The 23,657-nt window shown below is 41.0% G+C and overlaps 1 protein-coding gene across 2 annotated transcripts in view; it reads right to left on the bottom strand.

The window, feature by feature from the left end:
- The window catches only part of LOC110536585 (guanine nucleotide exchange factor VAV3), a 127,449-nt gene that overhangs the window by 91,028 nt on the left and 12,764 nt on the right, over nucleotides 1-23,657 (bottom strand). For both annotated transcript variants that reach the window (XM_036935164.1, XM_036935166.1), the window contains exon 2: nucleotides 18,132-18,248. In XM_036935164.1, coding sequence (XP_036791059.1) covers nucleotides 18,132-18,248 — 117 coding nt within the window. The remainder of the gene's footprint in view (nucleotides 1-18,131; nucleotides 18,249-23,657) is intronic.

Genomic DNA, 23,657 nt, shown 5'->3' with positions numbered 1-23,657 from the left:
GTGTTCAGCTGTGTTGCTTTTACGCCAAACATAACGTTTTGCATTGTTGCCAAAAAGTTCAATTTTGGTTTCATCTGACCAGAACACCTTCTTCCACATGTTTGGTGTGTCTCCCAGGTGGCTTGTGGCAAACTTTAAACAACACTTTTTATGGATATCTTTAAGAAATGGCTTTCTTCTTGCCACTCTTCCATAAAGGCCAGATTTGTGTAATATACGACTGATTGTTGTCCTATGGACAGAGTCTCCCACCTCAGCTGTAGATCTCTGTAGTTCATCCAGAGTGATCATGGGCCTCTTGGCTGCATCTCTGATCAGTCTTCTCCTTGTATGAGCTGAAAGTTTAGAGGGACGGCCAGGTCTTGGTAGATTTGCAGTGGTCTGATACTCCTTCCATTTCAATATTAGCGCTTGCACAGTGCTCCTTGGGATGTTTAAAGCTTTGGAAATCTTTTTGTATCCAAATCCGGCTTTAAACTTCTTCACAACAGTATCTCGGACCTGCCTGGTGTGTTCCTTGTTCTTCATGATGCTCTCTGTGCTTTTAACGGACCTCTGAGACTATCACAGTGCAGGTGCATTTATACGGAGACTTGATTACACACAGGTGGATTGTATTTATCATCATTAGTCATTTAGGTCAACATGGGATCATTCAGAGATCCTCACTGAACTTCTGGAGAGAGTTTGCTGCACTGAAAGTAAAGGGGCTGAATAATTTTGCACGCCCAATTTTTCAGATTTTGATTTGTTAAAAAAGTTTGAAATATCCAATAAATGTTGTTCCACTTCATGATTGTGTCCCACTTGTTGTTGATTCTTCACAAAAAAATACAGTTTTATATCTTTATGTTTGAAGCCTGAAATGTGGCAAAAGGTCGCAAAGTTCAAGGGGGCCGAATACTTTCGCAAGGCACTGTACATCAGTATGATTCTACACACAAACACTCTCTCTCTCTCTCTCTCTCTCTCTCTCAAACACACTCTCTCACACTCTCTCTCTCTCACACACACACACTTACACACCTACACACACTTACACATATACACTCTCTGGGCTCCCGAGTGGTGCAGCGTTCTAAGGCACTGCATCTCAGTGCAAGAGGTGTCACTATAGTACCTGGTTCGAATCCAGGCTGTATTACATCTGGCTGTGATTGGGAATCCAATAGGGCAGGGCACAATTGGCCCAGTGTCGTCTGGGTTTGGCCGGAGTAGGCTGTCATTGTAATAAGAATTTGTTCCTAACTGACTTGCCTGGTTAAATAAATAAATACACAGTGAATACAGTGTATATGTCACACCTTATGTGATTTCGTACACTCACTGAGTAGAGAGATCCGACCACAACACTTCCTGCCTGCTGGCCTTCCTGTCTGCCTCTCTGCCTGCTTGCCTGTCTGTCTGCGTGCCCGGTAGGTTGGCCTGTCCCCGAAGTATCTATTACCCAGCAGCTGTCATCTGATACCTAACCCTGAGCATCCGCTGGCCTGGTTGGGCTGGAGAGAGGACTAACTGAAGGGCACTCCACTGCCACCAGCAGGGAGAGAGGGGGTGAGAGATGGAGGGAGACAGACAGACAGAGGAAGAAAGAGAGAAAAAGAGAGTAGATATTGATTATTGTCTTCAGTGCCTGTGATATATTTAACCATTCTTTGGTAAGGCAGATCTCTTCCCCTTTCTTCTCCTTTCTTCCCCTCACATCTCTTCCCCTCACCTCTCTTTCCCTCACCTCTCTTCCCCTCACATCTCTCTTCCCCTTTATTCTCCTCACCGCTCTTCCCCTCTCCTCTCTTCCCCTCACCTCTCTTCCCCTCACCTCTCCTCACTTCCTCTCTCCTCTCTTCCCCTCTCTTCTCCTCTCTTCCCCTCTCTTCTCCTCACTTCCCCTCACCTCTCTTCCCCTCACCTCTCCTCACTTCCTCTCTCTTCTCTTCCCCTCTCTTCTCCTCTCTTCCCCTCTCTTCTCCTCACTTCCCCTCTCCACTCTTCCCCTCTTATCCTCTCCCCCTCCCCTCTCTTCTCCTCTCTTCCCATCTCCTCTGTTCCCCTCACCTCTCCTCCCTTCCTTTCTCCTCTCCCCTCCTCCCCTCTCTTCTCCTTTCTTCCCAGATCCTCTCTTCACCTCTCTTATTTCCTCTCACCTCTTATCTCCTCTCTTCCCCTCTCCTCTCTTCTCCTCCCCTCACTTCCCATCTCCTCTCCTCTCTTCTGCTCTCCTCTCTTTTCTTCTCCTCTCCTCCCCTCTCCTCTACATTCCTCTTCTCCCCTTCCTTATCCTCTCCACTGCTCTCCTCTCATCCTCTCTTCTCTTTTCCTCTCCTCTCCTCCTGAGGGCTGGTGTGGTCCAACATACATGGTTTCTGAACCAGCTGAGTTCATAGTCTCTGTGTGAGGAGGGAGACAGCAGGGCCACTGGCCACATCAAAGAGAGAGAGAGAAGGGGGGAAATAAGAAGAGGAGGGGGGGGTGGCTGTTAAAGTGGAGTCAGGAACCGTTCATTAGTATCCTGTGGCGTACTTAATGATGTTTGCTCTCCTTTTCAAAATGCTGGTCAGGCAGGCATAAATGTGAACACATCTACAAACTCACCACTAGTTTACATATGATAGCTTCTAAGTCCCGATAAAGGAATTAAAACTCATGACAAAACAAATGTGTGCTTTAAACATGAAAAAGCTAAATAGCCATAGGTAATATTAAGGCAATGACATCTATCAAAAATACATCCTCAGCTGGGTCCTCTTTCATTTCTAAGGGTTAAAATGCAGCTAAATCTGCCTCTGCTGACGTTTCTTTTCCACCTTCACCGTGACATCACGTGCAAAGAGCGAGCTGACAGTTCAATATTGACAACACACTGCTTGTCCTGAAGCTAGATTAAACTGCCTAAAGCATGTAGCCTACAGTACAGTACAGCACGGCGTGTGAACGCCAATCAGTGAACTCCGGAATCTTGTTGAACTGTGGTCCGAGTTAGAGGCTGAATCATCTAGAGACTGTCATATGCCGTCTACAGCTGTGGTTGATGGAGTCTATGAGGTAATGTCTCTTCTCTACATCTTCCTATCAGATCAGCTGATTTTAAAATAGAAAGTGCTGACTGGATGATTCCATATAGAATCATATGATTGATGACCTACAGTATGGTCCCTCAGAAACATGCCGATGTACAGTCTATAGGACAGATCAGACGTATTTTTAGTTATGCCTTCACAGCATAGTTAATAACATGTGAGAAGCTTATGTTTATATTGCTGACATGTCCTTCTTTTCTCTGACACAATGTGTCTCTAAAACGATAGAGATATTTGTCCTGTTAGTCAGCACCTAACAAACGTTTTAGGTGTGCGTCAATATTCTTTCTTTGATTATGATAAAGAACATCAGATTAGAATGTCCAGACATAGGCTATCAATCTCTATGTTCCCTATTCTCCGGGTCCTTCGACCTAAAAAAAAATGTTTGACTGACGTTCCATGTGTGGATTTCTCCCACCGTGGCTCGGTTAGAAAAAACCTGTTTAGCTCGACGGCCAAGGTGTTTTCTGTAAATGTTCCATCCCCAACGTGTTGCTTTCTCACGCATTACTTCACGCAAACTTTTGCATGTATACAGATGGGCTCATAGACTGCATCATTACTGAATAGGGTTATTCATATCAAAATGAGAGGGGTTGTCGTTCTGTCAGCGTTGCTGTTCATGGGGCATGGGGTCACGTCGAGTGGAGAAACAAGACCGCAAAAAACAACTGACCAGACCACCAATGTTGACATCTGGAATGAGCTGAAAGCCCTGAGAAACGTGGTGCACACCCTGACTAGTAAGGTGGACAACTTGGAGAGAGAGAATGCAGGTGCTGTAATAATACAGATTTGTGCATAATTCAAACGTTTGTCAATTTTCAGATTTAAGAATGCTTTTTCCCCGTAATGCCAGAACAAGCAGTGGAGCAGTCAGCCCTTCAGACCAGACTCTGAGTCAGTGAGAGCCAGGCACAGGATTTGAAGGAAAAGATCATATCAGGTTAAGTCAGGATCAAATGTAAATTAATGGGGTAGGTCAGTTGCAGTGAAGCAAAATGTAGAATTCAATCAGGGGTAAAAGTTGCTCCTACATAGTAATTGGAAGGTTGGGAGTCATACCAAAGACCCCCAAAAAAATGGGACCCAATGTCTTCTTTGCATTCAGCATTAAGTAAGGCCCTGCAATAGACTAGCATCCTGTCCAGAGGGTTGTACTTGTACATCAAGCTGCCTCACATTACAGGAACAGGAGACTGGCTCCTGCTCCTGTGAACCGTTCTGGCTTGCAGAAGCCTTGGATTGTAAGGCTACCACTAACATAAAATCCATAAACCCCCCAAAATTGGAACACCGTTTAAAGCTATTGTTGTTTATGATTTCAACTCAAGCTGCAGAACAGGCAGGTATACAGGCCAGAGTGACAGCCAGTGAGAACATCATAGAGGGAGACTGGAGAGCAAGAACACACGTACTGTAAAACAAATATACGCAGTATCCAGTATGGAAATCTGTGGAAAATCCAGAAGTTCACACAAACTTACCCAATGTGTTTCCTCTACCATAACCTACAGACACACCAAAGTTGGCCTTCTCTGCTGGTTTGACTGATTTAGTTGATGAACATATAGGGCCCTTTGGTGTTAACCAGGCTTCCCAACTGATCTTCACAAATGTAATCACCAACATTGGAGCAGCATACAATGCAAAGACTGGTAAGTACATTGTGTTCACCACCATTGGGAACAAGAATAAGGATGCATTTAGTCTGAATGGTGCCAGTGACCTTAAAGGTTCTGGTGAGCATGTGTCCAATGAATTTATTCTAGAGCTGAAGGAAATAGATGTGATCTCCACAGTCCTTCCCCAACACATGGGATTCTATGATACCATGTTTTTCTACAACACCTTCAGTGGCTTCCTCCTCTTCCCTTTGTGAGGGGGACACCATCAATGTGCTTAGGGCCCCTGAGGTTCCAAAATGACAATTAGACAAATAATCATGGTTTCAATAATTGGACATTGCAATAAACAAACAAAAATACTGTCAAACTACTATGTATTTAGTAATAGAATGAAATCAACGTATGGTTGAAATGATGTATGTGCTACAAAACATGACCCTTACTGGAATTTTGTAGTTGGTATCATAATAAAATGTACTGGATTGTTTTTGTATAATTTTTCCCATATAGGTCAATATTTCACCTTTCTTATATAGGTAGTCCTGTGACAGCTGTCTCATCTAACCAACGCTCCCCTTCACTCTCGGAGCTACCCAGTATGTCTACATAAAACACACAGTATGTCTACATAACACACAGTATGTCTAAATAACACCCAGTATGTCTACATAAAACACACAGTATGTCTACATAACACACACAGTATGTCTACATAAAACACAGTATGTCTAAATAACACCCAGTATGTCTACATAAAACACACAGTATGTCTACATAAAACACACAGTATGTCTACATAAAACACACAGTATGTCTACATAAAACACAGTATGTCTACATGAAACACACAGTATGTCTACATAAAACACACAGTATGTCTACATAACACACACAGTATGTCTACATAAAACACACAGTATGTCTACATAAAACACACAGTATGTCTACATGAAACACACAGTATGTCTACATAAAACACACAGTATGTCTACATAAAACACACAGTATGTCTACATAAAACACACAGTATGTCTACATGAAACACACAGTATGTCTACATAAAACACACAGTATGTCTACATAAAACACACAGTATGTCTACATAACACACAGTATGTCTACATAAAACACACAGTATGTCTACATAAAACACACAGTATGTCTACATAAAACACAGTATGTCTACATAAAACACACAGTATGTCTACATAAAACACACAGTATGTCTACATAACACACAGTATGTCTAAATAACACCCAGTATGTCTACATAAAACACACAGTATGTCTACATAAAACACACAGTATGTCTACATAAAACACACAGTATGTCTACATGAAACACACAGTATGTCTACATGAAACACACAGTATGTCTACATAAAACACACAGTATGTCTACATAAAACACACAGTATGTCTACATAAAACACACAGTATGTCTACATAAAACACACAGTATGTCTACATAAAACACACAGTATGTCTACATAAAACACACAGTATGTCTACATAAAACACAGTATGTCTACATGAAACACACAGTATGTCTACATAAAACACACAGTATGTCTACATAAAACACACAGTATGTCTACATAAAACACACAGTATGTCTACATAAAACACACAGTATGTCTACATAACACACACAGTATGTCTACATGAAACACACAGTATGTCTACATAAAACACACAGTATGTCTACATAAAACACACAGTATGTCTACATAAAACACACAGTATGTCTACATAAAACACAGTATGTCTACATGAAACACACAGTATGTCTACATAAAACACACAGTATGTCTACATAAAACACACAGTATGTCTACATAACACACAGTATGTCTACATGAAACACACAGTATGTCTACATAAAACACACAGTATGTCTACATAAAACACACAGTATGTCTACATGAAACACACAGTATGTCTACATAAAACACACAGTATGTCTACATAAAACACACAGTATGTCTACATAACACACAGTATGTCTACATAAAACACACAGTATGTCTACATAAAACACACAGTATGTCTACATAAAACACAGTATGTCTACATAAAACACACAGTATGTCTACATAAAACACACAGTATGTCTACATAACACACAGTATGTCTAAATAACACCCAGTATGTCTACATAAAACACACAGTATGTCTACATAAAACACACAGTATGTCTACATAAAACACACAGTATGTCTACATGAAACACACAGTATGTCTACATGAAACACACAGTATGTCTACATAAAACACACAGTATGTCTACATAAAACACACAGTATGTCTACATAAAACACACAGTATGTCTACATAAAACACACAGTATGTCTACATAAAACACACAGTATGTCTACATAAAACACACAGTATGTCTACATAAAACACAGTATGTCTACATGAAACACACAGTATGTCTACATAAAACACACAGTATGTCTACATAAAACACACAGTATGTCTACATAAAACACACAGTATGTCTACATAAAACACACAGTATGTCTACATAACACACCCAGTATGTCTACATAAAACACACAGTATGTCTACATAACACACAGTATGTCTAAATAACACCCAGTATGTCTACATAAAACACACAGTATGTCTACATAAAACACACAGTATGTCTAAATAACACCCAGTATGTCTACATAAAACACACAGTATGTCTACATAACACACAGTATGTCTAAATAACACCCAGTATGTCTACATAAAACACACAGTATGTCTACATAAAACACACAGTATGTCTACATAAAACACACAGTATGTCTACATGAAACACACAGTATGTCTACATAAAACACACAGTATGTCTACATAAAACACACAGTATGTCTACATAAAACACACAGTATGTCTACATAAAACACACAGTATGTCTACATAAAACACACAGTATGTCTACATAAAACACACAGTATGTCTACATAAAACACACAGTATGTCTACATAAAACACAGTATGTCTACATGAAACACACAGTATGTCTACATAAAACACACAGTATGTCTACATAAAACACACAGTATGTCTACATAAAACACACAGTATGTCTACATAAAACACACAGTATGTCTACATAACACACACAGTATGTCTACATGAAACACACAGTATGTCTACATAAAACACACAGTATGTCTACATAAAACACACAGTATGTCTACATAAAACACACAGTATGTCTACATAAAACACAGTATGTCTACATGAAACACACAGTATGTCTACATAAAACACACAGTATGTCTACATAAAACACACAGTATGTCTACATAACACACAGTATGTCTACATGAAACACACAGTATGTCTACATAAAACACACAGTATGTCTACATAAAACACACAGTATGTCTACATAAAACACACAGTATGTCTACATAACACACAGTATGTCTACATAAAACACACAGTATGTCTACATAAAACACACAGTATGTCTACATAAAACACACAGTATGTCTACATAAAACACAGTATGTCTACATGAAACACACAGTATGTCTACATAAAACACACAGTATGTCTACATAAAACACACAGTATGTCTACATAACACACAGTATGTCTACATGAAACACACAGTATGTCTACATAAAACACACAGTATGTCTACATGAAACACACAGTATGTCTACATAAAACACACAGTATGTCTACATAAAACACACAGTATGTCTACATAAAACACACAGTATGTCTACATAACACACCCAGTATGTCTACATAAAACACACAGTATGTCTACATAAAACACACAGTATGTCTAAATAACACCCAGTATGTCTACATAAAACACACAGTATGTCTACATAAAACACACAGTATGTCTACATAAAAAACTCACAGTATGTCTACATAACATACACAGTATGTCTACATAAAACACACAGTATGTCTACATAAAACACACAGTATGTCTACATAAAACACACAGTATGTCTACATAAAACACACAGTATGTCTACATAACACACCCAGTATGTCTACATAAAACACACAGTATGTCTACATAACACACAGTATGTCTAAATAACACCCAGTATGTCTACATAAAACACACAGTATGTCTACATAAAACACACAGTATGTCTAAATAACACCCAGTATGTCTACATAAAACACACAGTATGTCTACATAACACACACAGTATGTCTACATAAAACACACAGTATGTCTACATGAAACACACAGTATGTCTACATAAAACACACAGTATGTCTACATAAAACACACAGTATGTCTACATAAAACACACAGTATGTCTACATGAAACACACAGTATGTCTACATAAAACACACAGTATGTCTACATAAAACACACAGTATGTCTACATAAAACACACAGTATGTCTACATAAAACACACAGTATGTCTACATAAAACACACAGTATGTCTACATAAAACACACAGTATGTCTACATAAAACACACAGTATGTCTACATAAAACACAGTATGTCTACATGAAACACACAGTATGTCTACATAAAACACACAGTATGTCTACATAAAACACACAGTATGTCTACATAAAACACACAGTATGTCTACATAAAACACACAGTATGTCTACATAACACACACAGTATGTCTACATGAAACACACAGTATGTCTACATAACACACCCAGTATGTCTACATAAAACACACAGTATGTCTACATAAAACACACAGTATGTCTAAATAACACCCAGTATGTCTACATAAAACACACAGTATGTCTACATAAAACACACAGTATGTCTACATAAAAAACTCACAGTATGTCTACATAAAACACACAGTATGTCTACATAAAACACACAGTATATCTACATGACAGATGTGCTAAACATGTGTTTTGCAATGAAGTGAAAAAAAGTACTGCAGATTGCATCTGTGTGTGTTTTCCCAATGCTATGATGTGAGAGCAGAGGAAATTCAAACACGGCTATAGCAGACAGAGACTAGGCTAGGGTTGAATAGTGGGAACCGGCTTACCGAGATTTACCTCCCAAACCCACTCCCTTTTCCCGGGATCAATAACTGCGAGAAACCAGTAAATTACACTACATGGTCAAAAGTATTCATCAGACATCTCATTCCAAAATCATGAGCATTAATATGGAGTCGGTCCCCCCTATTGTGCTATAATAGCAATGTGGTAGAATCCAGTCATTTGAGAGGTGTCCACATACTTTTGCATATATAGTGTATAATAAATTATTTCTATGAATTGCATGACATGAAATGGATCTGTTACATTATATGCAACGTCTAAACCTGGCTTCTCTACGCGCCACGGCCTACTCTCTGCAATCACCATGATCAATTATCAATGCTCAGGGTTGACAGGCAGCACATCTCAGGAGCCTATGGATGGAAGTTCCAAATGCATGTATCACGTCATGGAAACTTTTTTTCTTGTGAAAGGTAGGACTATATTGTAACAGGATTGCCATGTGTATTTCTGCCCCATGTGAAGACAACATGTAAAAGCCTTGTTTCTAACGGTAGAAGGTGAATGACAGGCAGATTCTCCCATTTCCTGATCTCTCCGCTCCTTTACCACCTGAAGAGATTGGTAGAGTCCCAAATGGCACCCTATCCCCTGCATAGCACACTACTATTGAACTGGGCCCTAAGGGCCCTGGTCTAAAGTAGTGCACTATATAGGGAATACAGTGCCATTTGGGACGCAAGCCTAGACTGACGTGGCAGGGATTATAGCCAGGGCTACCATCTCACTTTATGGCTATCCAATTCCATCTGCACAGAGTGGAACCCACTCAACTGACTAGAGAAGATCTATTGCATTGCTAAGAATTTGATTTAAATGTACAGTGTGTGAAGAATACAGCCTAACACCAACTCAAATGAAGGGCCATCTATTCTATACTGCACTTAAGGTTGAGGCCACAACATCCAAAATGCTTCAAAAAACACCAAATAATGCATGCAGAGCAGAATTAGGCCGATACCCGCTAATGATCAACATCCAGAAAAGAGACATCAATTCTACAACCACCTAAAAGGAAGCGATTCCCAAACCTTCCCATAACAAAGCCATCACCTACAGAGAGATGAACCTGGAGAAGGGTCCCCCTAAGCAAGCTGATCCTGGGGCTCTGTTCACAAACACAAACAGACCTCACCGAGCCCAAAGACAGCAACACAATTAGACCCAACCAAATGAGAAAACAAAAAGATAATTACTTGACACATTGGAAAGAATTACTAAAAAAACAGAGCAAACTAGAATGCCATTTGGCCCTAAACAGAGAGTACACAGTGGCAGAATACCTGACCACTGTGACTGACACAAACTTAAGGAAAGCTTTGACTATGTACAGACTCAGTGAGCATAACCTTGCTATTGAGAAAGGCCGCCGTAGGCAGACCTGGCTCTAAAGAGAGGACAGGCTACGTGCACACTGCCCACAATATGAGGTGGAAACTGAGCTGCACTTCCTAACCTCCTGCCAAATATATGACCATATTAGAGACACATATTTCCTTCAGATTACACAGACCCACAAAGAATTTGAAAACAAATCCAATTTTGATAAACTTCCATATCTATTGGGTGAAATACCACAGTGTGCATCACAGCAGCAAGATTTGTGACCTGTTGCCGCAAGAAAATGGCAAACAGTGAAGAACAAACACCACTGTAAATACAACCCATATTTATGCTTATTTATTTTCCCTTTTGTACATGAACCATTTGCACATCATTACAACACTGTATATAGACATAATATTAGACATAATATGACATTTGAAATGTCTTTATTCTTTTGGAACCTTTGTGAGTGTAATGTTTACTGTTAATTTTTTAAATTTATGATCTATTTCACTTGCTTTGGCAATGTAAACATGTGTTTCCCATGCCAATAAAGCCTGTTGAATTGAGAGAGAGAGGATGTATGGGGTGTGATATCAATAAACGAATCAGTCAACCCTCTATGTACTTATTTACCTTTAACTAGGCAAGTCAGTCTTCTTTTCAATGATAGCCTAGGAACAGTGGGTTAACTGCCTTTCTCAGGGGCAGAACGGCAGATTTTTACCTTGGGGAATCGATCTTTCAACCTTTCAATTACTAGTCCAGAGCTCTAACCACTTGGCTACCTGCCGCCCCACAATATTAAAGATATTGATAGAGCAATAGGAATGCCACGGGACACATAATGGGATTTTCCAGTTATATTTTCTATGGTAGAGAAGGATTAAGAAGAGCTACATTTGCATATACTGTACACATTCAACAAGGAGCTGTTGATTTGTGCATGGAATATTCTGGGGATTTGTGTCTTGGCGTGTGAAGGAAGGAAGAGTGTCTTCTTGACTGGCAGCAGTCTGACTGTGTTTTAATTATAAATGACTTAACTCAACCAAGCAAGCAGGATACCAGGCGAAATCATTTAAACACTTTAACAACCATCACAACAGATTCTGATATGTACTGTACATCAAACGCTGTGTTGTCTGATATTTTACTAATCAATATAAAAAAGCAACAACAGTGAATTAGCCTAGCTGTTTTCTAATGGTTATGTAACAATACAAAATGTAACTTTATTTTCCGAATCCTATATCGAAAATAGCCTAGATGTTTTCTAATGGTTATGTAATTTTGGTGGTTTACTAAAGTCCATTTAGTTGATCCACATACTTAGCTAGTTAGTGAGTTAGTTAGCTGGTTCATTAGTCCGTTAGCTTGTTGGTTTGTAAGTTTATTAGTTTGTTAGTTTGTTAGTTCAGAGTTCCACGAAGCATCCACGTAGTTAACTTCCTGGATGCCGTAAGAGTTCTGATGAGCTGTGAGGAGTTCTGGGGAGTTCTGAGCCCAGGTGGAGCTAGAGGTCAAAGGTTAGTAGAGTTTCTACCCTGGAACCATCTGGGCATTCAGGCTAAGGGTTCCTATTGATCATAGAGGCACTCCAAACTGAGCTGCCTGGAGCCTGACAGATGTTATATAGGTCATTAAGGCAAAATCCAAAACTATATCTGTCTGTCTGTCTATAGGTATGTCAAATCAAATCAAATCAAATTGCATTTGTCACATGCTTCGTAACCAACAGGTGTAGACCTATAGTGAAATGCTTACTTAAGGCTACTTTTCCAACAATACAGAGTTAAAGATAAGATAAAACATAAAAAATAGAAATAGTGACACGTACAGTGTCTGTCTGTCTCTTTATCTCTCTCTTCTCTCGGTCTCTATCTCTCTCTTACACACACACATAAACAAAAGGCATGAAAAGATGAGAGAGAGAGAGAGAAAGAGAGGTAGAAATAGAGAGAGAGAGAGAGAGAGAGAGAGGTAGAAATAGAGAGAGAGAGAGAGAGAGAGGATGTATAGAATGGGATATCAATAGACTATTAAATAAATCAGTCAACCCTCCATGTCCTTATTGATAGAGCAATAGGAGTGCCACCGGACACATGATGGCGAAATGAATCAATCCTTCGTCAGCACCTACTGTCATTTTTCCAGTTATATTTTCTATGGCAAAGAAGGATTAAGAAGAGCTATATTTGCATATACTGTACACATTCAACAAGGAGCTGTTGATTTGTGTATGGAATATTCTGGGGATTTGTGTCTTAGCGTGTGAAGGAAGGAAGAGTGTCTTCGTGACTGGCAGCAGTCTGACTGTGTTTTAATTATAAATGACTTAACTCAACCAAGCAAGCAGGATACCAGGCGAAATCATTTAAACAATTTAACAACCATCATATCATATTCTGCTCTGTAAAGTAGATCAAAATCTGTGTGGATTCTGCACAATTTCCGGGATATTTTACTAATCATATATCGAAAATAATCTGTGTATTAGCCTAGCGGTTTTCTAATTATTGTCATTTTTTTGATTTACTAAAGTCCATTTAGTTGCTACACATACATAGCTAGTTAATGAATTAGTTAGTTGGTTTGTTAGTTCTTTCGTTAGTCTGTTAGCTTGTCAGTTTGTAAATGTATTAGTTCGTTAGTTCAGAGTTCCACGAAGCATCCACATAGTTAACTTCCTGGATGCCGTAGGAGTTCTGATGAGCTGTGAGGAGTTCTGGCGAGTTCTGAGCCCAGGTGGAGCTAGAGGTCAAATGTTAGTAGAATTTCTACCCAGGAACCATCTGGGCATTCAGGCTAAGCGTTCCTATTGATCATAGAGGCACTCCAAACTGAGCTTCCTGGAGCCTGACAGATGTTATAGGTCATTAACTCTTAATGCACCCATCCCGTAAGCGGGATCATTTTCGTCAACATCCGCTGAATTGCAGAGCGCCAAATTCAAATTAAATGACTAAAAATATTTATAGCAAAACACAGCTTAGGTTGTTGTTAATCCACCTGGTGTGTCAGATTTCAATAAAGCTTTTCGGCGAAAGCATACCAAGCGTTTATGTAAGGACATCTCTCTCAGTAGACAAAATATTACAAACAGCTAGCAGCCAAGTAGATTGGTCACGAAAGTCAGTAAAGCAATAAAATGAATCGCTTACCTTTGATGATCTTCAGATGTTTGCACTCACGAGACTCCCAGTTACACAATAAATGTTCCTTTTGTTCCATAAAGATTATTTTTATATCCAAAATACCTCCATTTGGTTGGTGCGTTATGTTCAGAAATCCACAGACTCGAGCGGTCAATTACATCGCAGATAAAAATTCCAAATAGTATCCGTAATGTTCGTAGAAACATGTCAAACGTTTTTTATAATCAATCCTCAGGTTGTTTTTACAATATATAATCAATACTATTTCAACCGGGACTGTAGCTTCTTCAATAAGAGAGATAGAGAAATGTCCACTCTGTTGGCGCATGCAAAACGCTACTGGCACCCAGCCATACAATGACGTGATGTGTTCTTTCTCGCTAATTTTTCAAAATAAAAGCCTGAAACTATGTCTAAAGACTGTTCACACCATGGGGAAGCCATAGGAAAAGTAATCTGGTTGATATCCCTTTAAATATCCCTTTAAATGGAGTGAAGGCAGGCTATGGAACAGAGAGCTTTTGTTTTCACTTGCAATATCAGTTCTGTTATACTCACAGACAATATTTTGACCGTTTTGGAAACTTTAGGGTGTTTTCTTTCCTAATTCTATGCATATTATAGATTCTGGGCCTGAGAAATAGGCCGTTTCATTTGGGTTACGTTTTTCCTCCAAACATCAAAATACTGCCCCTTATACTCAAGAGGTTTTAAGGCCAAATCAAGAAGTCTGTCTGTCAATCTATCTCTCTCACTCTCTTTCTCTCGTTCTCACACACACACACACACACACACACACACACACACACACACACACACACACACACACACACACACACATAGGCCCATGGTTCCAATCTCAGTCAAGGCTCACTGATTCGGGAGATGTCTGCCGGGATGAAACAAACGCCACAAATCCTGTCCCTCTGTCTGTCTGTCTGTCTATCTAGCCTGCCCCTCCCACTTCAGAGGCCAGCCGCCTCACTCCCTCTCCTCCCCTCTCCACCTCCCTCTGCTTTTAATTAAAGCACACTGGGGACTTCATGAAACTAGCGGCATGGCTGTTAAGAGCCACCGCCTCCCTCACACGCTGACAACACAGCGCTGACACAAAGGCTGTGTCTACACAGGCAGCCCAATTCAGATTTTTTTTACCAGTAATTGGTCTTTTGACCAATGTATCACAACAATGAACCAAGAAAAAACAAGGTTTTTAACCCCATTACAACTGAACTGTTTTCTTTTTAATGAGTGGAAACTGAAGCATTGTCCTATGTGTCAGTAACTACGGAGGATGATAAATGCTTGCACCATACAGCGTGAGGTAACTGTGTGTTCATACAGAGGAAGAGCATCCAACTGTAGCGTGCAGATACTGTTCTCTTCAAGTAACCCACTGTGTTCTTCTATTGAACTATATACAGTGGGGCAAAAAAGTATTTAGTCAGCCACCAATTGTGCAAGTCCTCCCACTTAAAAAGATGAGAGAGGTCTGTAATTTTCATCATAGGTACACTTCAACTATGACAGACAAAATACTTATTTTCCACCATAAATTCATAAAAAATCCTACAATGTGATTGTCTGGATTTTTTTTCTAGTTTTGTCTGTCATAGTTGAAGTGTACCTATGATGAAAATTACAGGCCTATCTCATCTTTTTAAGTGGGAGAACTTGCCCATTTGGTGGGTGACTAAATTATTTTTTGCCCCACTGTACATTATTCTCTTAAAACAGCCCAGCTACAGAGTACACTCATCTCCTTACATGACTCTTTTGTCATGTGCAATATTCTTCTCAAGGTGTTCTCAAGCTGACAACAGTATAACAGGATCCTTCCAGCTTGAGAGATGGAACACTCAAAGCAAAATATGTGAAGAGAGAGTAGAGTATCCCCAATGAAACAGTGAGGACGTTCTACCACAGGGACCATTTTATTTTTGTGAAACCTTTTTGATTCTAAGTTGGGACATATAAAGTTTGAAGGTGGAAACTATTTCTAAGATACATACAGTGCCTTGCGAAAGTATTCGGCCCCCTTGAACTTTGCGACCTTTTGCCACATTTCAGGCTTCAAACATAAAGATATAAAACTGTATTTTTTTGTGAAGAATCAACAACAAGTGGGACACAATCATGAAGTGGAACGACATTTATTGGATATTTCAAACTTTTTTAACAAATCAAAAACTGAAAAATTGGACGTGCAAAATTATTCAGCCCCTTTACTTTCAGTGCAGCAAACTCTCTCCAGAAGTTCAGTGAGGATCTCTGAAGTATCCAATGTTGACCTAAATGACTAATGATGATAAATACAATCCACCTGTGTGTAATCAAGTCTCCGTATAAATGCACCTGCACTGTGATAGTCTCAGAGGTCCGTTAAAAGCGCAGAGAGTATCACGAAGAACAAGGAACACATCAGGCAGGTCCGAGATACTGTTGTGAAGAAGTTTAAAGCCGGATTTGGATACAAAAAGATTTCCCAAGCTTTAAACATCCCAAGGAGCACTGTGCAAGCGATAATATTGAAATGGAAGGAGTATCAGACCACTGCAAATCTACCAAGACCTGGCCGTCCTTCTAAACTTTCAGCTCATACAAGGAGAAGACTGATCAGAGATGCAGCCAAGAGGCCCATGATCACTCTGGATGAACTGCAGAGATCTACAGCTGAGGTGGGAGACTCTGTCCATAGGACAACAATCAGTCGTATATTGCACAAATCTGGCCTTTATGGAAGAGTGGCAAGAAGAAAGCCATTTCTTAAAGATATCCATAAAAAGTGTCGTTTAAAGTTTGCCACAAGCCACCTGGGAGACACACCAAACATGTGGAAGAAGGTGCTCTGGTCAGATGAAACCAAAATTGAACTTTTTGGCAACAATGCAAAACGTTATGTTTGGCGTAAAAGCAACACAGCTCATCACCCTGAACACACCATCCCCACTGTCAAACATGGTGGTGGCAGCATCATGGTTTGGGCCTGCTTTTCTTCAGCAGGGACAGGGAAGATGGTTAAAATTGATGGGAAGATGGATGGAGCCAAATACAGGACCATTCTGGAAGAAAACCTGATGGAGTCTGCAAAAGACCTGAGACTGGGACGGAGATTTGTCTTCCAACAAGACAATGATCCAAAACATAAAGCAAAATCTACAATGGAATGGTTCAAAAATAAACATATCCAGGTGTTAGAATGGCCAATTCAAAGTCCAGACCTAAATCCAATCGAGAATATGTGGAAAGAACTGAAAACTGCTGTTCACAAATGCTCTCCATCCAACCTCACTGAGCTCGAGCTGTTTTGCAAGGAGGAATGGGAAAAAATGTCAGTCTCTCGATGTGCAAAACTGATAGAGACATACCCCAAGCGACTTACAGCTGTAATCGCAGCAAAAGGTGGCGCTACAAAGTATTAACTTAAGGGGGCTGAATAATTTTACACGCCCAATTTTTCCGTTTTTGATTTGTTAAAAAAGTTTGAAATATCCAATAAATGTCGTTCCACTTCATGATTGTGTCCCACTTGTTGTTGATTCTTCACAAAAAAATACAGTTTTATATCTTTATGTTTGAAGCTTGAAATGTGGCAAAAGGTCGCAAAGTTCAAGGGGGCCGAATACTTTCGTGAATACTTTCACTATACCTTCAGTTTTTCGGAACTCACTTCATTCGTAATAAGAGCTAGCACATGGGCAGATCAAATAAACTGCTAGAACTCCGATTAAGCTGTTTACATGTCCTAATCATTCAAAACCTTTACCTCACGCCAATTAACAAAAGCAGAGTAAGGTGTTTACATGACTATTTCCGTTCTCGGCCTACTGCCATAATCAGTTTGATATCGAATTATTAGTCTGCATGTAAACGTACTCAGTGCATGAATCCTGTTGCTTACCTTTCCAAAGTCCCGCACATCAAACAAGTCGAAGGCCTCAAAGAGTTCACTCTTCTTCATGCCAAATATCTCATAGCAGGCGGAGAGAAATGTCCTGATGTTCTTCAAGCACAGGAACTGGAAACAGAGTAAAGGGGGATATTTTGATTATTAGTTGGATGATAATATAAGATGATTGACCATACAGTCACACAAAGTAAAATTAGTCACTTTATTCTGATGACAGACTTGCTTCACTGCATAGCTCGATCTCATATTAAATGCGTATTTATTTAAGTCTAGATAGAAATGTAAGCCGATTTGAGAAATCACCGTCTATTCAGAGTGTTTGAAGGCTGAGTACCACAGATCATACCACAGTCTTCTCGGAATCAGACTCCAGTCTCACAATAATCATTTATCAACGCTGGTCCTGACCTGTTTGCCACAAACTGTCAAGAGGACCTAAACATTTATATTGAAAAGTCGGAGGCCAGAAGAGGCTCATGTCTGGTTCACACTTCAACATGGCTGCCACACAACACATTCCCATTCCACCTGGCTTCGACAATAAACATACGGCCATTGTTGTATATGTGAAAATGACAGAGTCAAATCAAATCAGAAGATTTGTTGTCTCTATTGTCTCCATCCCCTACAGATGTCGCTTGTTATCCCTGGTGTATTTATCCCTGTGTTTCCTGTCTCTCTGTGCCAGTTCGTCTTGTATGTTCCAAGTCAACCAGCGTGTTTTTCCCGTGCTCCTGCCTTTTAAATTCCCTTTTACTAGACCTCCCGGTTTTGACCCTTGCCTGTTTTCTGGACTCTGTACCCACCTGCCTGACCATTCTGCCTGCCCTGACCTCGAGCCTGCCTGCCACACTGTACCTCCTGGTTTCGACTTTTTGCCTGTCCACAACCATTCTCTTGCCTACCCCTTTAGGATATAATAAATATCAAAGACTCAAACCATCTGACTCCCGTGTCTGCATCTGGGTCTCACCTCGTGCCCTTATATCGTCGGAGGGCATAGCGGGATTTCTTTCTTGTGTTTTGTTTTTTGAATTTTACCCCCTTTTCTCCCCAATTTTGTGGCATTCAATTGTTAGTAGTTACTATCTTGTCTCATTGCTAAAACTCCCATACGGGCTCGGGAAAGACGAAGGTCGAAAGCCATGCGTCCTCCAAAACACAACCCAACCAAGGCACAATGCTTCTTAACACAGCGCGCATCCAACCCGGAAGCCAGCCGCACCAATGTCTCGGAGGAAACACCGTGCACCTGGCGACCTGGTTAGCGTGCACTGCGCCCGGCCCCGCCACAGGAGTCGCTGGTGCGCAATGAGACAAGGATATCCCTACAGGCCAAACCCTCCGTAACCCGGACGACGCTAGGCCAATTGTGCATCGCCCCATGGACCTCCCGGTCGCGGCCGGCTGCGACAGAGCCTGGGCGCAAACCCAGAGTCTCTGATGGCACAGCTAGCACTGTGATGCAGTGATAGCTGGATTTCTTATAAGCGTCTGGGTTAGAGTCCCGCTCCTTGAAAGAGGAAGCTCTACCCTTTAGCTCAGTGAGGACGTTGCCTGTAATCCATGGCTTCTGGTTGGGGTAGGTATGTACGGTCACTGTGGGGACGACGTCATCAATTAACTTATTGATGAAGCCAGTGACTGATGTAGTTTACTCCTCATTGCCATCGGAAGAATCCCGGAACATATTCCAGTGTGTGCTAGCAAAACAGTCCTGTGGCTTAGCATCTGCTTCATCTGACCACTTCCTTATTGAGCGAGTCACTGGTCATTCCTGCTTTAGTTTTTGCTTGTAAGCAGGACTCAGGAGGATAGAGTTATGGTCAGATTTGCCAAATGGAGGGTGAGAGAGAGCTTTGTATGCGTCTCTGTGTGTGGAGTAAAGATTGTTTTCCCCCGCTGGTTGCACATTTAAGAATAAGAAGAAGAAGATCGTTTACTGACTTGCCAAACCTTTCTGCCTAGTGCACATCCCAAATGTGAAGTAATTAACCTAATGTAGATCAATAGACTGGCCTCTTCCAATCCAGATCAGTCTCCGACAGAACCGCACATCGGCAGAGTCAGTAGCCTCAAACCCTGCCACATAACGTTGGCTGAATAAAAATTGATTTAGTGAAGCGAAAATGCTGACGCGATGGATGCTACTGCCATCTTACAGTTGAGAAGATGGGAGAGGTGAACCTCACACTCAGTGTAATCTTAACCTTTTGATCAGAGTGCTGTGTCTGGGACAGAGACAAACGAGGAGGCCCGTTAAGATAATTGGCTGACATAAAACATGGTTGACACAAAGTGGGTTAGCTACTCTGTGATAAACTCTGGATGAAAGAGAGGATGTTGTTATAGACTGTTTTATAGGAGGATGCTGTTGGCACATTACTAAAGTAGACTACAGGTAGTCTAGTGGTTAGAGCTTCGGACTTGTAACCGAAAGGTTGCAAGATCGAATGCCTGAGCTGATAAGGTAAAAATCTGTTGTTCTGGTCCTGAACAAGGCAGTTAACCCACTGTTCCTAGGCTGTCATTGAAAATAAGAATTTGTTCTTAACTGACTTGCCTAGTTAAATAAAGGTTTAAAAAAATCCCTACTAGATCTGAACTGCAATGCTCTCTCATCTGTACCCATGCATTGTGTACTTGCTCATTTCTGTAGGTTGCAATATGCTGCTTCTCTGCAGGTTTTGAGAATTGCAGGATAATTGACATTTATGAATTGCAGGGTCATTGACAGGGTCATTGACATGAAATGTGCATATTTAAACCATAATCACCAAATTATGGACTTAAGTCACTCAACACAGGATATCCCCAACAACGAATGTACATAATAGAGCCTTCAGCTACTGTATTAAGATTACAATCTTAAATGGTGTCCTGTTATGTTATATGCTGATGGCAACATCCTCCAATACAATACTTTATCACAACAGTCTGTTAGAATGACATCAGTCCTCACAAACCAGTAACCAGGCTTTACAAGCCTTATTTCAGGGCTGGACTGAAACCCTTCAGAGATGGGGTTGTTTGCTTACTTCTTTTTCGTTTGGTCTTGACTCATAGGCAGGCTTTCACAGGAAGTGTTTTTTTTTATCAGTTGTTCTCTCTCTCTCATTTCTACAACAGCACAGCTGTTGTCTGTGTGATGCTGTAACTCTGCTAGTTACGGCAGTAGATGCTGCCAACGAGTCTGGGTTACTAGAACAGTGTTACAATACTAGTAAACAATGCATTGTTAAAAAACAGAATACACAAGTCAAACAACTGAGAGAGGCAAAGTCATCTTTCTCTATTCATTATAACAGTTTCTCTATTCATATTTCTCTATCCAATATTTAGCTATCCTCCTGAACTGTGGCACGAGATCAGAGCCGTCTGTGAAGATGATGATGGGCACAAACATCAAATATTAAATTCTGCTCCACTCAAATCGCATCAGGCATTACAGATGACTTCCCAAGAAAGGCCTTGGGGCAGAAAACCCCAGATAAGACAGTCAGAGTGAAGGGCACGCAGGCAGCTAGTAAATAATGTTGAATGTTTACACTTGTATGCATGCCGTTTTATCTGAGGAGCACATCTTGGAGACGGCCGCCCGGGGGCTTCTGAGCAACCCGAAGAGCTTTAGTATCTGAAGGAAACAGCAGCCTCACAGAAAGGCATCTGAAACCCACAGCACTAGACTCAGTAGGCTGAAACCCTTTCTGTAGCACTGGGGTGAAGCATGCTGGGTGCAGAGAGGGACGGGGGTGGTGAGCAAGCACCAGGGAGGCTCGGGATCCTTTCACACTGAGCTGTTTTCTGCATTAGGAACACTCAGCCGCCTAAGGCTCTTGTACAGTACAGAGAGAGGCCTGACTGGTGTGGGTACCTCTCAAAACCATCCTCCTGACATGGAATGACGATTTCACACCGCGGCTTATTGTTGCATCCCGGCAGACATCTCCCGAATCAGTGAGCCTTGACTGAGCATGGAAACATGGGCCTGTGTCAGAGAGAGAGAGAGTGTGTGTGTGTGTGTGTGTGTGTGTGTGTGTGTGTGTGTGTGTGTGTGTGTGTGTGTGTGTGTGTGTGTGTGTGTGTGTGTGTGTGTGTGTGTGTGTGTGTGTGTGTCTGTGTGTGTGTGTGTTTGTGTGTGTGTTAACCTGTAGAGTAGGGAAGGGGACCAGGAAGGATGCAAGGGTAAGTGTAGGGAGAATTCATCACAACACTGTATAATGAAGGTGTAGCATTTCATATCTGAAGCACCATGCCAAAACCATCTGCAGAAATAAGACAAAGAGAAAATGGTCTCTACCACCATCCAATCCCACATTCTGCTTTTCAAGTCATGTGGTATTGCTGTGTTGAATCTGTTCAGAGCGCTTTAGCTCTATAATAAGGATCTTATTTCGTTCTGCTTATGTATTCCCTTCAATACGCTCCAAAGCTCCATGGCAACCACAGTGTGGGGGTCTTTTAAAACCCCAGTGTGTATTGTATGTAGCCTAGCCTACCAAATACTACCTAATCAAATCCTACTCTATTTGGTCTAAAATCTCTCACATGAAAAGCCAAACTGAGTTAGACTCATCTCTTTTGGTTAATGAGTGTCAATTAACAGCCGGTTAGATGGCCGACTCTGTCACAGAGGAAGCAGAGGACGTACTGATGTACAGTGAATGAGATTAGAGACCTGAGAGCCCTCTTTCTGTTTGTCCTTTCACTCAATCTGATATGCCCACAGACAACCCAGCCCAGCCAACAGGGAGCGAGAATGCCAGGCTGCATCTGAAATGGCAACTGATTCCCTGTATAGCGCACTATTGACCAGAGACATTTCGGCCCTGGTCAAAAGCAGTGCACTATGTAGGGAATAGGGTACCATTTAGATGCAGCCTCTGTGTGCTACTAGCCTGGAATCCAAACTGATACAATGGTCAAGTGGAGCATATGAGTTTGGATTCCAGGCTAGTGTGCTACTGCTTGGAGCATCTCACATAGACAAGACAGATATAACAATGGTTTAACTATAGCCCTGTAGCAATGAATACCATCGTATTCAACAGGGTATTGCATCAGAATGACATAACCCCTGCATGCTTTCTCTATGACTCATACCTACTGTATCTTATGACCGTCTCTTGAGATTGTGTCAGGTGAGAAGAAATGGTGTCATATGAAACCCTATAGGAGGAAAACAGGGGGCCACGGACCACGGTAATGTATAGCTTAATGTATGGGCCTATGACATGGAAACAGATCACCAGGGTTCCATCCAAAATGGCACACCCTATTCCCTATGTAGTGCACTACTTTAGACCAGAGCCATATGGGCATTACATAGGGAATAGGGTGTCATTTGGGATGCAGACCAGACCTGAGGTACTGTATATGTCACACACATGTGAGAGCTGGGACCTGTTCTCAGCTGTGTCATCAGGAAACCTGAGTTGGAGTGTAGGCGAATGACTATGTGCTGACTGCAGAGGAACATCTGTCCGCCTTTTACAACCAGGTCCAGCTAAGGGTCAA

This window comes from Oncorhynchus mykiss, chromosome 11 (genome assembly GCF_013265735.2).
Source record: "Oncorhynchus mykiss isolate Arlee chromosome 11, USDA_OmykA_1.1, whole genome shotgun sequence".
Lineage (NCBI taxonomy): Eukaryota > Metazoa > Chordata > Actinopteri > Salmoniformes > Salmonidae > Oncorhynchus > Oncorhynchus mykiss.
The sequence above is the reverse complement of the archived record's forward strand: the minus strand, read 5'-3'. Positions and strand labels throughout refer to the sequence as shown.